The sequence below is a fragment of the Podarcis filfolensis genome (genome assembly GCF_964270895.1).
Source record: "Podarcis filfolensis genome assembly, chromosome: 6".
NCBI lineage: Eukaryota > Metazoa > Chordata > Lepidosauria > Squamata > Lacertidae > Podarcis > Podarcis filfolensis.
In genome coordinates, this window is record NC_139609.1 from 96,270,086 (window position 1) to 96,290,445 (window position 20,360).

At 48.6% G+C, this 20,360-nt stretch overlaps 1 protein-coding gene across 3 annotated transcripts in view; it reads right to left on the minus strand.

Moving 5' to 3' along the window:
* BCL2L1 (BCL2 like 1) overlaps nucleotides 1-20,360 on the minus strand; it is a 51,496-nt gene extending 31,136 nt beyond the window's left edge. The window contains exons 1-3 of one of the 3 annotated variants that reach the window (XM_083619201.1): nucleotides 19,658-20,360; nucleotides 18,413-18,900; nucleotides 10,736-11,406 (exon numbers count right to left, since the gene is read on the minus strand). In XM_083619201.1, coding sequence (XP_083475327.1) covers nucleotides 10,736-11,281 — 546 coding nt within the window. In that variant the 5' untranslated portion in view covers nucleotides 11,282-11,406; nucleotides 18,413-18,900; nucleotides 19,658-20,360. Of the gene's footprint in view, nucleotides 1-10,735; nucleotides 11,407-11,686; nucleotides 11,905-12,882; nucleotides 13,035-18,412; nucleotides 18,901-19,657 lie in introns of those variants that run through there. The other 2 variants (XM_083619200.1, XM_083619202.1) reach the window with 2 other exon arrangements.

Consider the following 20,360-nt stretch of genomic DNA (forward strand, 5'->3'; position numbering starts at 1 on the left):
CACACACACACACACACACACACACACACACCCCTTTCTCCGGAGAGGCTGCAGCAGAGAGTGGCTCCGGCTCCCCATTACGGGAATCCTAAGAGATGGTGCTGGCGGAGTCCACGTGAGCCGGCTCCCGGGAGCAAGCACGTGTATCTGCACGGATGAGCAGGCAGCGCGCAAGAGCGGCGCTGGGTGTTCCTACCCGGAGGCTGTCCTCCCTTTCCCTAGCCTGCTCTTCTGCTCAGTCTAGTTAAAATAAAAAGCAGGGGATAAAAATAAGTCAAACGCCTAAAAATACAAAACACACACACACACACACACACACACACACACACAAAGCACTTTGCTTTCCGCGCAATAACTGGGTCAAGCCAGCTTTGCGGCGTCGCGGGCGAGCAACCCAGCAAGCCTCGTGGGGTTGAGGAGTCACTTCAGTGCTCCCTCCTGAACCACACACCTGCTCCCTATAACCCCCAGCTGGAACCATCTGTCAGCTAACAGCCCTGCCCCGCAGCCATCCCCTTTGCGCTTCTCCCCCCCCCCAGCTGTTTTGCTTGTGCGGCAAAGTGTAACTTTAACGCAAACACACATCCCACCGGCCGGCCCCCTGCTCCAAACCCAAGCAGCACAACAACAAGAAGCACCCAAGAGGGCAAAACCCCAAGGCAGTTCTGCCTGGCGAAGAAGAGCCCCACTCACTGCCTCTTTTTTGGAGAAGGCGGCTATTGCTGGGGAGGTGCAAGAGAGCGCAGGCTGAGAAAGGGGCAGGGGGGCGAGTTTGCACCAAACAGCATTACTACCAGGCACATTGTGACCGGTACAAGACCAAAGGTCCATCAGGAGACCAGACTTGCTTCTGAGACAACCTACAGCATTAAACACCAACCCCAGCAGGAAACTGATACGGAAAGAGCTGCAGAGCTTATGTTCCATCCATCCCTCAGCTGACCCATGTGACTATTGCCAGTCAGATGAGATAGGGATCTTTTAAACATGAGGATTGCTTGTGTGAACACGAGTCTAGTCAAAAACACTGCTGAGTGTCTCAGACTTCTCTGACAGCTGATGGAAGGAGCTGCAATAGCAGTGAGGAACATGATTTGAGGAGTCTCTGGCTCAAGTCTAGCATCAGCCGCAAACTCCTACAGTGGCTATAGGAAAGCCACTCCTTTTCAGTTTCAGCCCCACCAGATTTATAATATGGGGACAGTGCTCATCTTGGCTTTCCTTTCACCAGCCGTCTCCAACCTGGTGCCTGCTGGAAAGCTTGGACTGCAACTCTCTGCAGCCTTGTCCAGCCTTGCATGGTTCTTGTAAGGATTACTGTGATGATTCTGTACTGTTTTAATGGCCTTTTAAAAATGGGATTTATATTGCTGCACACCAACCTCATATTCTATGAGAGGATGGTATACAACAAAGAACATGAGGGCTTCGAGCGCACTCTATAAATGCTAAAAAAATTTTTTTCCTTCCAGTAGCACCTTAAAGACCAACTAAGTTAGTTCTTGGTATGAGCTTTCGTGTGCATGCACACTTCTTCAGATACACACGGCTACCTATCTGTAACTGGATCTATAAATGCTGTTATTCAGGACCAATGGTGATTCACTGTAAAGGGCTGAGGGTAGCCATTCTGCAAGGAAGGGCACTGACCTTAGCTAGGAACCGTGCTGCAATGGTTTACTCATTTATTTGAGGCATTTCTAGCCTGCTTTCCAATGTTCAAGGTGGCTCTGCATGCTTGATGGCTTAGAATGCTCTACTCTCTGTGGAGCAGGAAGAGATCAGCCAGGTTAAGTAGGGAAAGGGGCAGAGGCAATGGTTCAGTGACAGAGAATACACTTTGCATGACTTAGAAGGTCCCAAGTGCAGTCCCTTCAGTTAAGAAGGATCTTGGGGATAGCAGGGCTGGGAGAAACCCCTTCTAAAAGGTCCTGAAGAGCAGCTGGAAGTGAGACTGGACACTACTGGGCAAGAGTGGTCAATGGCTTGACTCAGGATATGAAGGCTTCATATTCAGGAAGAGAAGCAAAACACTGGGAGCTGCCTTAAAAAGAGTGAGGCCACTAGTCCATCAAACTCAGGTGTGTCTTCACTGGCTAGCAGCTGCTCTCTAGGGTTCCTGAAAAACCATAGAACAGAACTGTAGAGTTGGAAGGGACCCTGAGGGTCATCTAGCCCAACTCCCTGAAATGTAGGAATCTGGCCACAAGATGCTGTGGACTGAACCTGTGACCTCTTCCTTGCAGAACAGATACTCCACCACTGTGCTACGGCCTTCCCCACACTGTTTGTCAGGAACCGAAGTCACTTAACCAATTTTGGCCAATGGCTACTATAGAAATGTTGGAATCCACCCTTGAGCGACACCTATGAGGTTCTCTTCAGCTGTGGAAAGCTCAGAGCCACACACGGAAAGGCTGAGCTCCAGTCGCTCTCCACTCCCAAGTCTAGCAAGGCCCTATGGATGCTAGGTGACCCTCTCCTTCCTGCTGCTGCAGCAATCTCAGAAGCAGCACGCTCACATTTCAGAGTTCTCCTGCATGTTTGCTAAGATTTTTAACCAAATTTGCCCACCCCCATGTATAAACTCCAGAGCAGTGTTCTCAGCGTCTTAGAGAAAAGATTCTGCTCTAGCAGCTTTCCAGATTTTACTCAATAATTTAGGGCAATGGAGTGGAGAAAAGGACAGGGAAAAGAGTGAATCGGCTGCCTCCCACCCCCACCGTGTGCCCCCGGGGCTCACAGAGCATGTTCGCATCCTTGTTATATAACGGTGGGTTACGTCACTTTCTGAGGCACAGCTTGGCGTGCCAGGCACACAGAGCTTCCTGCTCTCTGAATGAAAACCCGGAGCCTGCACACATCAGCCACCCTGTCTCAGCAGCCAAGACAAGATGCAGCTCCCCGTCCAGGGGCCCGGATTCTGGGTTCAGGGACAGCATCATCAGGATGAAGAGGGTCTGTGGGTGCCGAGGGCAGTCAGAGGATGGTGCCCTAAATCCATCTTTAGTCAGGGATCTCTGGCAGCAGCAATTCTACTCTGCGCTGAACACTTGAGAGACCACCTTATCCCATTAGTCACTGTCTTCTGCGTATTACCTCCTTAACGTCCCCAAAATGTCAGAAGCCCACTCCACAGGGACTTGGAGCAAGCCTTTCAGGGTGGCTGCTGCTCTTGTTCTATGGATCAGTATTCCTGTCAAGATAAGATAGGCACCCACTATCTGTATTTTCCGGAAACTGCTGAAGACATTCTGTTTCAACAAGTTTTCCCAGCTAGATGAAAGGTCTTTGCCTTAGGTGTTGATTTTGTGTTGCTTTTAAATCTATACTTTGCTGTTCTTGTGCTGTTTTTTTTAAAATGTTTTAGCTGTTTTTAAGGATATGTCTGTAAACTGCCTTGGGACATATTTGTGGAAAACAATTCAGAAATTAATAAATAATATAATAGCAGTGGTTTCCCCACACACGCAGACAGACAACACACGCAGGGAGAGAGACAGAGAGAGGCCTTCGCAAGGCTCACAGAACTAAATGCATTCTCGTTCATCAAACCCTCCTCTCTGTCCACAAAGAAAATAAATTAATTTGTGCAAAAATTCAACAACCTAGCCCAGGAAAATCAGGGGCCCCAAACCAAGGCTAAGAACCAAAGTGAGGGGGTGAAAAGTTAAGGTCTGTAAATGTTCTTTTCCATCCTTCACATTTTCTGAGGCAGGAATGCTATTTGGGAAAGGAAATGGTTGGGGGAAGTCATTCCATTGGCATTTCCTGAAGAGCTCGACAGAAAACCCTCCCACTTCCGAAATCAACTTGGGTGGCTGCCAAACCTGGGAAGAGAGCAGAGACTGAACAATCCCATCTTTCTGCCTGCAATTACCTGCGGCTGGCGACTAAGGCTTCCCACTGTCTCAGTCAGCGGCAAATGGGTTTTCCTGGGAAACCAAACTCAGACTCCCCAAAGAGGCTGAAGGGGCGCAAAAGAAAATAATTGCACAGAATTCTGGGGTTCAGTCTCAGTCTACAGAAGAGCTTTAGCAAGGGGTGACTTGGTATGTTCTAAATTTGGAATCCACTGCATGAAAACTGCACTGTCGTCCAGGCACATAATGATTATCAATCAGGACAATTCTGAGTTTGCAGAGAGACCAAAGCTCTAAAGCTGCTACTCAGCACTGAAGGTCCATGGGGCTGAGGGAAGACTTGCAAGAGCAGCACAGATAGCAGTAACAACCTTGCACAGATGGCTAATAGAAGCTTGGACAAACAGTCACTAAGAATGGTTGCAATTGATAGGTTTGCTTCCAAGCCACCTCCTAGTGAGACTATCAGCTCTTGCAAAATCAGACACATCAGCTGTAAGATGATGCTATTACTGTCCAGGGGTCGGCCTGACATCAACAGCAATGTCAGCCCTCAGCCATTGTGCCTACCCCTAGTCCCAGTTTCCAAGCCTTTGTGGAAACAAAATAGTTAATCTTCCCAAAGAGCTGATGAGGTGAACAAAGAAGAAACCAGTAACAGTAAAACTAGGATTCTTTTGCTGCCACGAAGACTCCCAAACTGCTGGCCTCTCAGGTAATGAATGTCCAGGATTTTTTCTAGCTAAGACCTGAAAGGAGGAAGTGGAAGGGGGAACCTACTGGACAGGATGCAAAACCCACCTCCAGAAATCTGCACCAAGGCACCACCTTGCAGGAGTGCCAGCAACTCTGCCTGGGTTAACAAGCTGATCCGTTCCCAGTAACATCCAAGTGGTGATTTCTCAACCCATAGCATGACCATTGCTGCACATGATGTGTGCAGTTGCCATGTGCCAGAATAGAAGTGGCTGCATTTTATTGGCAAATGAGTCAGCTCTTTGACTTGCAAAATTGCGATGTAAATTGGTGAGTCTTAAAGCTACAGGTGTGCCCCGTCAAACAAGTTGCATTCATGCTCCAAACATCCGTGCCAGGCAGACCAACTCCATGGCTGACAAGAGAGACATAAAGGCAAGCAGGCATGCGGATTCTCCCCAAATTGGCATGCCAGGATTAAATGAATTGGTTCTGGTGACAACCTTAAACAAACTGGACGTTCCTGACAGAACAGTCTGAGTTGTGCAGAATATGGCTAGAAGGTGTGAACGTTGGGAGTTCATCTTGCTACAGTGCCTGAAATCACAGACACACCTTGTGCATACCTTCCCACATACATACCAATGAAAAGGAAACAGAAAAATCACCTATGCACCAAAAAAAGACACTCTGCCCACATACCAGTTGCCTTAGAGGACTGAGCTTACAATAGGCAACTGAGTTTTACCTGCACAGATTTAATTATGCATTTTACATTTGTATCCTGCCTTTCCTCCAAGCAACTTAAGGCAGCAAACGTGGTTCTCTTCCTATTTCATCTTCATAATGAATGGTGTGTTCCAGTTTGGAACCCACTGCATGAAAAATGCACCCTCAAGACCATGGGTGCCAATTTGTCTTGCATTCCTAGTCCAATCCTCTAAACCCAGCCTTTGCTCCACATGACAGCTCCCATTATAGATACAGGGGTGGGGTTACTGTTTTTATTTGCTACTATGTAATGTATCTTTGTGTTTTTATACTGTAAACCACCCTGTGGTCTTTGGATGAAGGGCAGTGTGGAAATTTAATTAAAAATTCCTGACCACTGATTGGTCTTGCGGACTGAGGATGTTGGGAGCTGTCGTCCAAAGGTTGTTCTAACCCCTACACCACACTAGTAGTGGCCATGGGCACACTGTTAACGCCAGAACTGACCACTGTTCCCTCACCTTCACTTTCCAGTTGCTAGATCTAGGCTTGATCCATCCTCTCAGGCTTTTTAAGCCTGCCAGATAGCTTGCTTTACTGCTCCAATGCCCATGTACTCCTGCTACAGCCCATCCATGACAACAGACTATTTCCTGTTACGTACCAAAATCCAGCCTTGGGCACCAAAGGGATCCCACCTCCCTCACCTTACTAAGAAGGCCAAAAATGCTTCATGCGATGTCTGCAAAGGCAATGGAGGAGAAAGACCAGGAAAGCACTGGGGACCCCTTGCTGGCTACCTTACACACACACCCCTCCCAATGTGCCTCTGTTTATCTACAAAATTTCCAGAGTAACTTTCATCTCCTGAAGACTGATCAAATAAAGGCATTGTCCCACCCGCTTTGAAGTGTGCTGCTCCTCAAGCCCTCTCCAAAGATACTTTCCAAGACATAAAATGCTGAGCGACTCTGGGGAATGCGCACGAACACACGGAGCCTGCTCCCTGCCAGGGGCAGGCCTGCCAGAACATGCAAGCCTCTCTGTGGGTCTTTCTCGCAAGCTACGCCCTTTCCACAACAGCATTGTTTGAAAGGGCCAGGCAAAGGCTGCTCCCCAGGCCCCAAGAGAGTGCTAATCCCATGCTAACAAGGCTACGGCAAGAGCAGGGAGAGAAGTGCACACTGGCTGAAGGCTTACAACAGGGCAGCCTGTTCAGGGCCAGTGTGAAGGGGGGGGGGGGAGACAGAGCTCACCTCTCGAGCCCAGAGATTTTCCAGGCTGCAAGCACAATCAGGAAGTTACCACAGGGCCAATCCAGCCGCTTCTATTACTGTTAGCAAAACGCCCCTCATTCAGACAGGAGGCTTGTGGGTAGGAAGGGGGCTTGTGTACTGCAAAGAAATGAGCAAGTGAGTAAAGCGCACCTGTGTGCAATCTGCACGGAGGCACTACTGACCCTTCTGTGAGATCACTGTCAGGGACAGAATCACAGAATTGTAGAGCTAGAAGGCACCCCAATGGCCATCTAGGCCAACCCCCTGCAAACGCATCCCTCAATAACTAAGACTCAAATCTTCTAACTGCACAGTCCTGCCATCTGTTTCTCGGTCACTCTAGAGCATGACAGCTTATTGCTACTGATTGCTACCAGAAAAATGCCTGCCATGATGACGGGAGGACTGTGTACTTGGCTGCTTACTGGAAGCTCCCAGTCATCATCACACAGGCCAGCCCACTCAGGGCCAGGGGGGACGGCTGCGTTGCTCTCACTACAACAGTCTTATTGATGTGACTTTTTCCCAGGGCAAACAACCACTTATAAAATTAAGGGGTATATACTAAGACAACAGGAAGTAGGGGACCAAACCTGCTCCCCAGCACTGGTGAACTGAGTTCCTGGCAACCAAGCCCACTACTATCAATATAGTCCATCCTGAGTTTGGGTTCCTGGTCACAATGGAGAGCAACAGCAAGTGGAATAAAATGCTGGGAAATAGATGCATTTGCATCCTTCCAGGAGTGCCAAGAATAATGCATGGACTTCATAACAAACTCATCAGGGAGAAAAAGAGAGAGACACCAGCCACATTTCCAGAGATCTGAACCCAGCTCTTCCTGCTCCAAGTCAATCCTCTGTCCACAACATTCACCGGTTCTTAATTTGCCAAATGCCTTCTAGTCACTGCAGCCTCACTTGCAATAATTCTGCGAGGCAGGTAATGAATATTATTCCATTTTTACAGATGAGGAACAGAGGCCAAGAGCAACATGCCCAAGACCACACATGTTATTTTACTTTTCATTTAGTACTTTTCCATCAAAGCTATCTCCAGTTGGTTCATGTTAGGGGTGGGGACTCAAGCTGTCTGTTCTGGATCCAGGTGCAATTATCTGATCCACTGGATCTCAGTAATTCCATGATATGTGATGGGAGTCTAATCTTATTAGTGTTAGTATGTTAGAGAAACTGGATGACTCTCTCTCTCTCAACTTGACCTACCTCACAAGGTGGTTGTGAGGATAAAATAGGTGGGGATCATATGCCACAAACTTAAGCTCCTTGGAGGAAGCATGGAGCAAACATCAAAGAAAGAAAGAAAGAAAGAAAGAAAGAAAGAAAGAAAGAAAGAAAACTATTCTGCAGTACTGAAAAAGTTATCCCCATGGACATGATGGTCCATAACCTTTCTGTGGCCACCATTATCTACTTCCCCACCTTGCACCATTCATTTCCACCAGCAGAACTATGTAACAATACCAGAATAGTGAAGGAGAATCTAGGGAGACAACAATGTTGAGATCTGAGCAGCAGGAACCAGTGGGTTGTGCACCCCAGAGCAATTCTGCCCCTCCTACAAATGCTGAACAAATATTTGCCCAAACAATGCATTTGTCCTTAGACATAAAAAAGGGAAGACTCCCAGCAGGCGGTATTAGCTGAGTTGGGGGGGAGGGGAAGGGGGGATCTCAGCCTCCCAGCAAGCCAGGGCCAGTGACTTTCCATCAGCGATTTAATCTAAATCCCTCCGGGGAGTTCGTTTACAAAATCAGATTACATTATCGCCTCGGTCTCCAGGATACAGCCCAATCGTCACCAGAGCGACAGGGATATGGAAATCTCCATTGGACCAAGGACTAATCTCGGGAGCTGGAGGGAACCAGGAGAAGAGGAGAGAAGAGAACAAGAGATGGGGCCAGCCACCAAGATGGCCTTAAGAGGAAGAGGAACCAGTCGGGTCAGTTTGGGCAGACACACCCCAGGTTGTGCCCCCAGGACGACTGCATTCCCAGCATTCCTGAGTAATACCCCCTCCCCATGCTCTCTCTAGTTGTCTCTCAGTTTTCTCAACACTCACCCTATCCAGCCTGCATCCAATACTGGATTTCACTCCATGCGCCCATTAGATTTTATCCCTTGCTTGCTGCATTTACATCTGGGTAGCTGAGAGCTGCCACACACAGCCTTGAGTGGTACTTAGAAGTAAATTCCCAAGAAGTGAGCATTAACCCACCAGGAGCTTTGTTTAGGTTCAAACCCAAGGATGTAGACAATTCAGCAGGTGGGACCTTGAGTGAAACAGCCAGCAGCTGATTTTTAACAAGGATGTATTTTCAACTGAGCCAGCAACACTGCCAGATGCAGGGAAAAGGGCTCAATGGCCCCCTTGGTGTGAGCAGCCGCGGAGACTGGGTCAAGGGTCTCCCGTTATTCTGCATCACAGCTACTGGGAGTGAGCAGCTGAGAGACGTCACTGGAGGATTCTGCCAACGCGTCTGCTGCTGATCACTCTCCGAGGGGAAGAGGGCATTAAAGTGTCCTTAGCAGATGAGACACAAATAAAGAGGGCTGGGGGAGGGTATGCAAGGGGTCCAGATGGGGAGTCTGACTGAGCCTCCAGTGACCCACCCCTACTTTAACATAATGCAACCGCCCTGGAGTTAAAAGCAGCCTTGCTGTTAGCCACTTGCCCATATGCCCAGGCTCCAACTTGGTCACTAATTGCTAGGCCCATTGTTCAGACTGCCCTACTCTGCACAGGTACATACAGGCAGCCTGGCTAGTAAAACTTTGGGGGGGAACCAGGAAATATGACCCGGAAGCTGTACGCCGGCTCTCTCGGCCAATAAAGTGAGATGAGCGCCGCAACCCCAGAGTCGGCCACAACTGGACCTAATGGTCAGGGGTCCCTTTACCTTTACCTTAGGAAATAGGGCTGGTCTATTTACAAGGAAAGATAAAACTAATTTTCCACCCGTGATGAATGTCAGGAATTTGTTTTGAGTGTTCCAACAAAGCACGAGTTCCTGAGTGGTATGAGAGCTCCCTACGCCAGCATTGATTTGCAGCAGTTAACCCATGTCTCTCTACCCATTGCACATTCTGGGTGTCACAATCACTGTACAGGGTCTTCCTGTCAAGCAAAGGAAAAACACTAGGGAGTTGCCAGACACTTATGCAAGGCCACACCCAGAGCCACACTAGCTGCTGGCAAATCCCATGACCTAACCTTTTCCATAGCACATTCATGCTTGGGGCAAGCACATTGGCCATGCACCAAACTGCACTCCCTGGGAAGGTGATTATGTGTGGCAACACAAACAGTCTATTTATCCACAGCTGGGGTTAAGGGAAGAGGAAAAATACAGGTTTGAGTCTAGTCATGACCAGTTGTTGTCTCATCACCCCTTCACTGGGTACCTGTGCCCTGGAAATGCACCTCAATCATGCCAGACAAGCAGGGTAGGCAAGATGTCAACCAACCTCTTCCTTAACCTCAAGGCTCACCCCAGGTTCCAAAGATTAGCTTTGACCCCTAAAGATGAAGAAGGCCCAGGGTGGTACATTTTATCTGAAAGCAGCCCCTGCCCCTGTACCCCAGGCCCTGTCAGGGTACAGATGGGGTATAGATATATAATAAGGGGATAATAAACTAGAAAAGAAATGGAAAGTACCTTTGAGGCTTTGATTAGTGGGCTATGAAATGCTCTAGTGAACAACGGGATTCAGAGGCAGGCCTGTGGGTGACCTGAACCAAGCCAGCCTGGACGAGAAAAGGAAAGACAGTGGCTACTACCTATCCAACCACATAGCTGAGGAAAGGGGCCTTGGTACCATGTGTGTCTATATACTTGGCAGTGCAGGGGAGAAAGAACAGGAAACCTAATATCCATCAGGAAGTGTGAAATAGCATGGAACAAAGATACAATATTTCAGTCCTTGGTGGCCATTTCCAGCATCTGGTTATCCAATATTTTATTGGCACCTTGGTGGAGAAGACACTTGGCACCGTTCCTCTACTGGTGCCCTCCACATGTTTTGGACTACAGCTTCGATTAGCTCCAGCCCATCAGCATCCTCAAGTTCTGCCTCTGATGCTGCTAGAAATATAAACTGGCCTGTTTCATACTTAAAACTACGAAGGCGCCCTTCCCACCACCACCACCCTTTGCCAACTGCTTACCCAGCCGCCATTTTCTTGGATCCACGGGTCCAGGTGGTCCGTCAGGTAAGTGGTCATCCAGCTGACAATCCGTCCCACCAGCACTCGCATCTCCTTGTCGACGCTCTCCACGCACAGGGCCCCTCCGAAGGAGAAAAATGCCACAATCCTCCCCCAGTTCACCCCGTCCCGGAAAAGTTCATTTACCACCTGCTCAAAGCTCTGGTATGCTGTGCCAGGGGTGATGTGGAGCTGGGATGTGAGGTCACTGAAAGCTCTCCGGTACCTCAGTTCAAACTCATCGCCTGCCTCTCTTAGCGTCTGCCTCACGTCCAACCTCGGGCTGTCTTCAAGATCACTGAGGATGCTCGGGTGTCCAGTAGCCCCATTTACGACCGGGCTGGTACTTTGATGCCAAGACGGACTCCCATTGGGGACGCTGTCCATCTCGTCTCTCAACTCAGTCCTGTTCTCGCTGTCCTCCTCCAGCTCATCCCAGCTGTGGCCCCTCTCTGACAGCTTGTAGGAAACAAAGTCTACCACGAGCGCCCTGTTATTGCGTGACATCTTCACACCTGAAGGTGTCTCAGTAAGTCCATGGTCCAGAATGCTAGCCAACCAGCACGTTTACCGAGCGAGGATGCTGCTCCTTTCCATCTTTCTGGCAACCAGAAGAACGCCAAGCAAGAGAGCTTCAAGGGAGAAAGAGCAGAAGGAGAGAGAGAAGGAGACGAAACTGTTAAAAGGACCAGGCTTCCACTCTGTTTTCCTGGCATGCACGTAGAAGCAGTCCCTTACTACTCAGGGAAAGTCAAATATTCATGAGCATCTCTGTGGCTCATCCTCAGACTTAGTCATATGAGCATCTGTATAGACAGCCAACTCCTCCCCTCCCCCAGCCACTTCACTTTTCCACTAAAGCTGGTCCCAAATCTCATGCACAGGGTTCACCCCCCCCAACAGATGTTTTACCGGGCTCAGGTGCTGCCTGTGAGGTCCTTTCCCCCAAAATTCTGTGCAGCATGGCCAGGACACTCAGTACCCAGGTGGTCTCTTTGCCACATCTGAGATCAATCTTTGGAAGCAAAACCAGCTCTGACCGGAGTGATCCTGCAGCCTGCCAGGCTGGGAAGATGCAGGCAAAGAAGGTTCTGAAAACCCAAGAGGGCTCCCCCTGCCACCTTGATTGAGTGCTGCGGCTCTCCTGCAGCAGCGAAGCATAGAGATCCCTCCCCCTGCATCTCCACCTCCCACCATCCCCGGGATCTAAGCACTTCCTGGTGCTTTTTTTAAAGGGACAAGTACTGGATGAAGCTTCTCGGCTGTATTTGCTTGCTCCCCAACAAGGACCCAGGAATTAATAAATCAGGATGCCACCTTTTGCCCCTGGTCAGTAATGTCTCTCAATAGCCTAAAACAAAAGCAGAGAGTAAACCGGGGAGAGAAGTTTGGGGCTTTTTTTAATTAAAAAACAACTTCAGGGAAGGATTAGAAGCTGCTTTCAGGTTGATCACCTTGACTTAGATTTCAAGACCCTGAAAGGTGTGGGGACTTTGATTACACAGCCTCTCCATTTTACACTGGAAAAGCGGCTCGTTTTTCACTCCCTCCCTGCAGCCTGCTCTGGCAGCAAAGTCAAAGGCAAGTGTTTCCTTCTGCCTTCCTGAAATACTAGCTTAAGTACTCTGCGCTGGCTTAAACGTTAACTGCAAAGGGTTGCAGCTGACGAGCACAGAGGCACAGCAGACCTCAGCCGTTAGTGCAGCTCCAAAGCAGAATTCTGAGCACAAACTCCCACCACAAACAGACCCACTTATGGGAATGAGTCATGCATGAGACATATCCCCCAAATTGGAAAGCTCAGGCACGCACAAGGCAAATGACTGTGAAGAACCAGGCAGAGGGGGTGATAGCAGGCTGCAATTGTGCCCGGCATGGCAAAGGATCCAACTTAATGTTGAATTTGTATGAACAACCGGTCGGTGGTATTCTCTCTCTCTCTCTCTCTCCTGCCCACCCCAACCGTATTTCCTCCTTTGCAGGAGCTGGGAGAGGCAGGGCAGGCACAGCAGCATCCCCTTCCTCCTTCCCAGAAGGCCAGCTGGGCATCAATAGCCAGGCTATCCCCTACTGGGAGATGTGTCAAAAGGAGCTTGTGCAGTACTCACCCCCTGGAGAGGGAGGACGAGCTCAGTTCTGGGAAGTCTTAGGGGAAGGAGGAACCCAGCCAGCCGCTGTGCAGTGAATGTGGCGGAGGAGGCGGCAGCAGCAGGGATAAGTTCCAGGCACTGGCCAACCCGCCTTGACATCACCATCGCCCCGCCTCCTAAGGGCTGGCCAAACATTCAAGCCAGCCAGCCCCCATTCCCAGATTGTAGGAGGCCTGAAAACATCAAAGCTCAGCAGATTATGAAATCTCCATTCTGTTAATTGAGCCTTCATTCAGGATTTTTTTTTGCGCGTGCGTGCGTGGGAGAGGGGATTTTTGTAGTTAAAATCCCAATTTTTCTACCATTCACTCTAGCAGTATGGCACAAGCCTGTGTCTAGCACACATCTAGACTCCTTCCGCGTCCATCACAAGGAGTTTATGGGGCCTGAAACACCCTCTCCCCAATCTTTTATGTTCTTCTCCCACAGTGCCATCTGAATAAAGGTTAGTCGGAAGCGAGCCCTTCTGAATCCAGCAGGAATTTGCTTCCTGGTAACCCTGAAAGCGTTTTCTGTAGGGTTGTACCGCATGTGGGGAAGTGCGACAGTGGCTTCTTCAAAGGAGAGGTAACTAAATGCCATTTTCACACAACAGACTGAGGAAGAGAAACCTTCATTCTCACCAGGCTAAAGCAAGATTCCCTAACCTGGTGCGCTCCAGATGTTTTGGACTACGACAACAACAACTCCTATCAGCCCTTGGTCAACTTCCCCAGCCTTCTGAGCCCTTCCTTCCCAGATCCTTACAGCACACAAGCCTCTTCCACTGCTAGGCCCTATGTGGCCTTTACCCTGGACAAAGTGGTTTTTTTTATTTCCCTCCCAGCAGCTGTACTCTTTAACATTTCCGTCTCCCTCTCTCCTTTGCTGGGAAAGCTACACAGGCAGGCTGAAATAAAAGGCTCCTGGAGGGCACTCAGTACCTGTGATGCAATCCTGCCAGAGCACTGTAGAGTGGTCCCATGCCTCAAGGGTGTGGAGGCACCTGTGTGCCTGTCTTCCAAGCCTTAGCCAACTGCAAATCACCCTGTCCTCCACAATGAGATCATCGAAAGTTAGAGCTGCTAACTCGAACACACACAGAGAGACTTCTCTTAAGACCACCCTCTATCATTTTCTCAGGACCTTCAGCCAAACACCCCGCAGGCTACTGGAATTCAGCAAGATCAGCATCTTTCTTTTCTCTCTCCTCCCCAAACATGCACAGAGCAAAGGGTTTGGCTCTGGACACACTCACTTGCAGGATGAACTCCCTGTCTGAGAACTGTCCCATCTTGGGGGAAAGGGAAAAGAAAACCAGACTCAAAAGTTAACTGCTGGGCCTTGGGTTCCCCTTGTTCTCTATCAGAGTTCCCCATGTGCCAGAATGACTTCTTTTCTGCAGGGGTGTGAGAACGTGTTTCCCAAAACTCAAATCAAGAGGTCATGGGTATATCACTTTCCCTTTTTCTTCTCTTTTCCCACCTCTCTGCTAGTTTCAATTGTGCGCTGTCTCAAAACTAGATTCAGGGTTATTGTTTGGCCTTGGCAACTCTTGCGCTCATGCTGCTTATCTGCACATGAGATGGATGGAAAAGTGCTAATTAGAAGCTTCATACTGTACTTTTAACCGAGTTTTGCAAGCAATCTGGACACTGGTTCCTCTACATGCATACCCCACTCTGTGTGAGGCTCAAGAGGGGGATAAGGCTATCAATGGCTACTAGTGAGCTACCTCCAGGATCAGAGACAGCATGACCCTGAATAGCTGTTGCTGAGGAATAACAGCAAGAGAGAGAGCCATTGCCCTCATGTCTTGCTTGTGGACTTCCCAGAGACATCTGGTTGGCCTCTGTGAGAACAAGGTGTTACACTAAGTAGGTGTTCAGCCTGATACAGCAATCAGGCCCTTCTTATGGTTTTAAGAGCAAAGAATGTTGCTAGAGTGAAGGCAGAGCGAATTCATTCAAGAATGATGTATAATTTCTTTCTAATGCCTTTGTCATGGGTTCATCTAGCATCTCTGCTGCATCTAGTGTAAAACATGTGTGCCTCACTAAAATTTCCCTGAAAAAAGGAAGAGCAGTCTCACTGATCAAACTAGGGCCAACTTTCTGATTCTGTAGATTTTCTTCTTCTTGCTTTCCTTCAGCTCCATCCTGACTATCCCCTCTCCAACCCACAAACCTCCACATTCACCATGTGCTTCTTTTACTGCTCTTTTTAATTTTTTACTTAGAAGAGATGCCACATTGCATCTGTTTTTTCTGCCCATCCCAAGCCTAAATGAATTTAATTTGAAAACACTTCAACGTCTTGGCATTCAGACATTTTGGCTCTCAAACACTGCAAACCCACAAGTGAGTGTTCCGGTTTGCGAACGTTTTTCAGAAGCCAAACATCCAACGCAGCTTCTGCAGCTTCCAACTGAGTGCAGGAAGCTCCTGCAGCCAATTGGAAGCCGCACCTTGGTTTTCGAACCGTTTCGGGAGTCGAACGGACTCCCTGATCAGATTAAGTTTGACAACCAAGGAATGACTGTATTGATTTGGCATATCAGAGTCTTTCAACAATATGAAAAGTCCTGTTCCGCTACCAAAGACAGCTTTCACCAACGTGGTGACCAACATGCTGGTGGGAATTGCAGCCCCAAATACCTGGAAGGCACCAGGTTGGCAACGGGCGACTTAGGGCATCATCACCCCGTTAGATATGGTGGAATTAAAAGCCAAGGGGCACAGTACTCAAGAAGTGCTCAGATCCCATGTCTGGAGCTGGCAATTCTCTGTTGTCCCAACTATAAGGTGGGCAACCCTGCCAATGACGTCTCCAATCCCAAATTCAAGCAGTTTCTCCCTGGAATTTTGGAGAATTGAAAGCTAGGGAAGGGGCAGAATAAAAAGTCACATGTTCAGTCCCTGGCATCTCCTGTAAAATGATCCCAGATCCTAAGGCTGGGAAAGATGTTGAAGAGCTACTGGCACTTGGAGTAGACATCACAGGGTTGTGTAGTTCCACAGCTAGGCTCAATATAAGGCAGCTTCATAGGTGTACAAGTGCAGATCAGGGAACCTATGCCCTTAGCTCAGTGGTGGCCAAACTTGGCCCTCCAGCTGTTTTGGGACTACAACTCCCATCATCCCTAGCTCCCAGTGGCCAGGGATGATGGGAATTGTAGTCCCCAAACAGCTGGAGAGCCAAGTTTGGCCACCACTGCACTAAGAAGACTTCAGCAAACCATCCACACTAATGGCACTCTATCAATAGGTCAACAAAATGGGTATAACAGTGACCAACTTTATGGGTTCAAGGTGAAAACCTGCAATAAATGATTATTGCAGGGCACTCTGTAGATTACAAACGATGTCATCTGGTCCTTTCTCTGTCCTGTTTCTTTCTCTCGCATATCCTTGTCCACCCCTTAGCACTATCCTATTCCTAATCACCCCCCTCTCAAGCCACTTCCTCTTCCCACACTGGCACCCCACTCTGCTCTCCACAGATCACAGCTCCTCACACCTTCTTTTTACACACTGTTCCTCAAACAGAGCTGTCTGTATATGTTGATTCCATTCCGATCAGCTTAATCCCTTAACAAACCAGAGAACCAGAGGAAGAGGAAACCAGATAGCTGCTGCCTTCTGGGAGAGCTGTCCAAGACCAGCTCCCTGACCACTGCACACCATTGAACCCTACTGCTGCCTCACATTTACTGAGTTCACATGAGTCAGTATATTGTACTGGATAGAGCACAGGCAAGCAGCCTGTGGTCCTCAGGCATAATTTCCAACACCCTCTTGCTCAGGTCGGACCTGTGGCCAGAATGATGTGTCGCAACCTGTTCAGCAAGAACGAAAAGGGTAGCAGTCCCACCAGCTATTGGCTTCTGCATGACCAAAGTCAGATTATTTCTGCAGCGTTTCTCAAACTTGGATCCCCAGCTGCGGTTGGACTAAAACTCCCATCATCCCTGGGTTCTGCTTGTTAGGAACGGTGAGATTTGTACTCCAACAACAGCTGGGGGACCCAAGTCTGAGAAACACTGCCCGACAAGAATGGAGACCTCGTCATTAAGAAAGGAAGAAAAAAGTCATTTTTAATTTCTTTCTCTCTAAGTTTTATAACTGCTTTCAGTATTGGGAGTATAAATGATGTTAGTTATATTAATTTTGTTGTTTCTTATATTGTGGTTGTTTTCTATTATTTGTTTGTTTGATTGTATGTTTGCTTATTTGTTTGTTGGCCTGTTTTCCCATAAATGTATTTATTTTAAATCAATAAATATATACTTTAAAACCATATATCTTAAAGGTAAAAAAATAAAAGAAAGAAAAAAAGCTGTCTGATCTTGGGTGAGACCATCAGACGACAATCCTGAGAGACCGGGACTGAAATCCCAGTCATGAAGATCAGTGGGTAGCCGTCGTTTCTCAGCCTAAACGGAGAGCCTCAAGCTCCATAAACAGCAACACCCTAGTGGTCCCGGGCCCTAAGGAAGTTAGCTTCAACCAGAGCCAGGGCCTTTTCAACATTGGCTCCGGCCTGGTGGAACGCTCTGCCTCATGAGACCAGGGCCCTGAAGGATCTGATTTCTTTCTGCAGTGCCTGTAAGGGAGAGTTGTTCCGCCTGGCCTTTGGCTTGGAGCCAATTTGATTTCCTCCCCCTCTTTCTTTTTCCTTTCTCCTCCTGTGATGAGGCTGCATTTTAATATTTTAATGTTTCAATATTTTAATGTTATATTTTAATCTTGTTTTTAAGTTGTATTCATTCAACCCGTTTTTATTATTGCTTGTCAGCTGCCCTGAGCCTGGCCTTGGCTGGGGAGGACAGGGTATAAATAAAAATTATTATTATTAATAATTTTGTTGTTTCTTATATTGTGGTTGTTTGTTTGACTTTTCTATTATTTGTTTGTTTGATTGTATGTTTGCCTGTTTCCCCATAAATGTATTTATTTCAAATCAATAAAGATATACTTTAAAACCATATATTTAAAGGTAAAAAAAAGAGAAAAATTAAAGAAAGAAAAAAGCTGTCCGATCTTGGGTGAGACCATCAGACGACAATCCTGATGGGGAGCCATCGTTTCTCAGCCTAAACGACCTCACAGGGTTGTTGTAAGGTAGTTGGGGGTGAATCCTATATGCCCCTTCTCCGCCCCTTGGAGGAAGATGCAAAACTCACCAAGGGTCTCACTTCCCCCTTTTGCAGAGAGCATCGCATCCGCCCTGACCCGTCACCGCATCCACTTCCTTCCCCCGCGCCCCTCCCCCGCTCCCCATTCATCTTTCTCCGATTCAACTAGGACAAAGCGCAGCCCCGCCCCCCTTCCAGGGCTCAGCCAATCCCAAAGAAGGGAAGGCGAAGACGCGCATGCCCGGCACGTACTGCTTCCCCATTGGACGAGCCTCCTGTCACTCCTCTCCCGCTCGCCGCCCTCGCCTCAGAAATGCCAAGGAGCCCCGCCCCCTGCCCCGGTTCCCTTCACCGGCCTCCGTCCCCGGTTACCTCAGGGAAGAAGCGGCCGGCGGGACCCGCCGAGAGGAAGGCGCCGAGAGGGCTGGGCCGCTCCGGCGCCGGCGGAGCTTCCCTGCCACCCGACGAGGCGGCGGCTTTTTCGGCGGTTCTGCCTCGCTCCTTGACCGGCCGGGCGAAAAGAACTGGGCATGCGCGAACAACCGCTACTTACTACTCGAAGCCGCCTTGCGCATGCGCGGCTCGAAGCCGCGGCGGAGGGTGGGAGGAATGGTCTGGAGTGCGCATGCGGAGGAATGTGACGCGAGCGGGGAGGGGGATGCGCTCTCGCCGGCGCGAAGAGCGGCGCGCCAGGCAAAGGAAAGGCGTTGGCGCCCTCTCTTGGCCGAAGGCCGGCATCGCGTGGGAAAAGAGGTCGGAGGTGCTGATGTTGCAACGACTGCGCTCTGCATAGAGAGACGCGCTTGGAAGAGTGACGTTGACGTGGTTTTCTGCAGGGTTTACAGTGAGTAAGATAGCATCTTAAAAAGCAGAGACATCACCTTGCCGACAAAGGTCCCTATAGTTAAAGTATGTGGACCGAGAACTCCCAGAAGTGCAAGCTGGATTTAGAAGAGGCAGAGGAACCAGAGACCAAATTGCAAACATGCGCTGGATTATGGAGAAAGCTAGAGAGTTCCAGAAAGACATCTACTTCTGCTTCATTGACTATGCAAAAGCCTTTGACTGTGTCGACCACAGCAAACTATGGCTAGTTCTTAAAGAAATGGGAGTGCCTGATCACCTCATCTGTCTCCTGAGAAATCTCTATGTGGGACAAGAAGCTACAGTTAGAACTGGATATGGAACAACTGATTGGTTCAAAATTGGGAAAGGAGTACGGCAAGGCTGTATATTGTCTCCCTGCTTATTTAACTTATATGCAGAATTCATCATGAGAAAGGCTGGACTGGATGAATCCCAAGCCAGAATTAAGATTGCCGGAAGAAATATCAACAACCTCAGATATGCAGATGACACAACCTTGATGGCAGAAAGTGAGGAGGAATTAAAGAACCTTTTAATGAGGGTGAAAGAGGAGAGTGCAAAATATGGTCTGAAGCTCAACATCAAAAAAAGGAAGATCATGGCCACTGGTCCCATCACCTCCTGGCAAATAGAAGGGGAAGAAATGGAGGCAGTGAGAGATTTTACTTTCTTGGGCTCCATGATCACTGCAGATGGTGACAGCAGTCACGAAATTAAAAGATGCCTGCTTCTTGGGAGAAAAGCAATGACAAACCTAGACAACATCTTAAAAAGCAAAGACATCAACTTGCTGACCAAGGTCCGTATAGTTAAAGCTATGGTTTTTCCCAGTAGTGATGTATGGAAGTGAGAGCTGGACCATAAAGAAGGCTGATCACCGAAGAATGGATGCCTTTGAATTCTGGTGCTGGAGGAGGCTTTTGAGAGTCCCATGGACTGCAAGAAGATCAAACCTCTCCATTCTGAAGGAAATCAGCCCTGAGTGCTCACTGGAAGGACAGATCCTGAAGCTGAGACTCCAATACTTTGGCCACCTCATGAGAAGAGAAGACTCCCTGGAAAAGACCCTGATGTTGGGAAAGATGGAGGGCACAAGGAGAAGGGGACAACAGAGGACGAGATGGTTGCACAGTGTTCTCGAAGCTACGAACATGAGTTTGACCAAACTGCAGGAGGCAGTGGAAGACAGGAGTGCCTGGCGTGCTCTGGTCCAGGGGGTCATGAAGAGTCAGACACAACTAAATGACCAAACAACAACAAGATCTAACATAGTAGTGTAAGACCCAAAGGCCTATCTAGCCAAGCCTTCCTGTCTCAGAGTGGGCAACCAGATGTCCCAATGGGAAGTTAGCAAGCAGAACTTTAATGCTTCAGTGATTTCCCGGCTTGGGAATCTCAAAACTCTCACCATCTTATTTAGCTGTTTGCAAAAAGCAAAACAAAGCAAAAACAA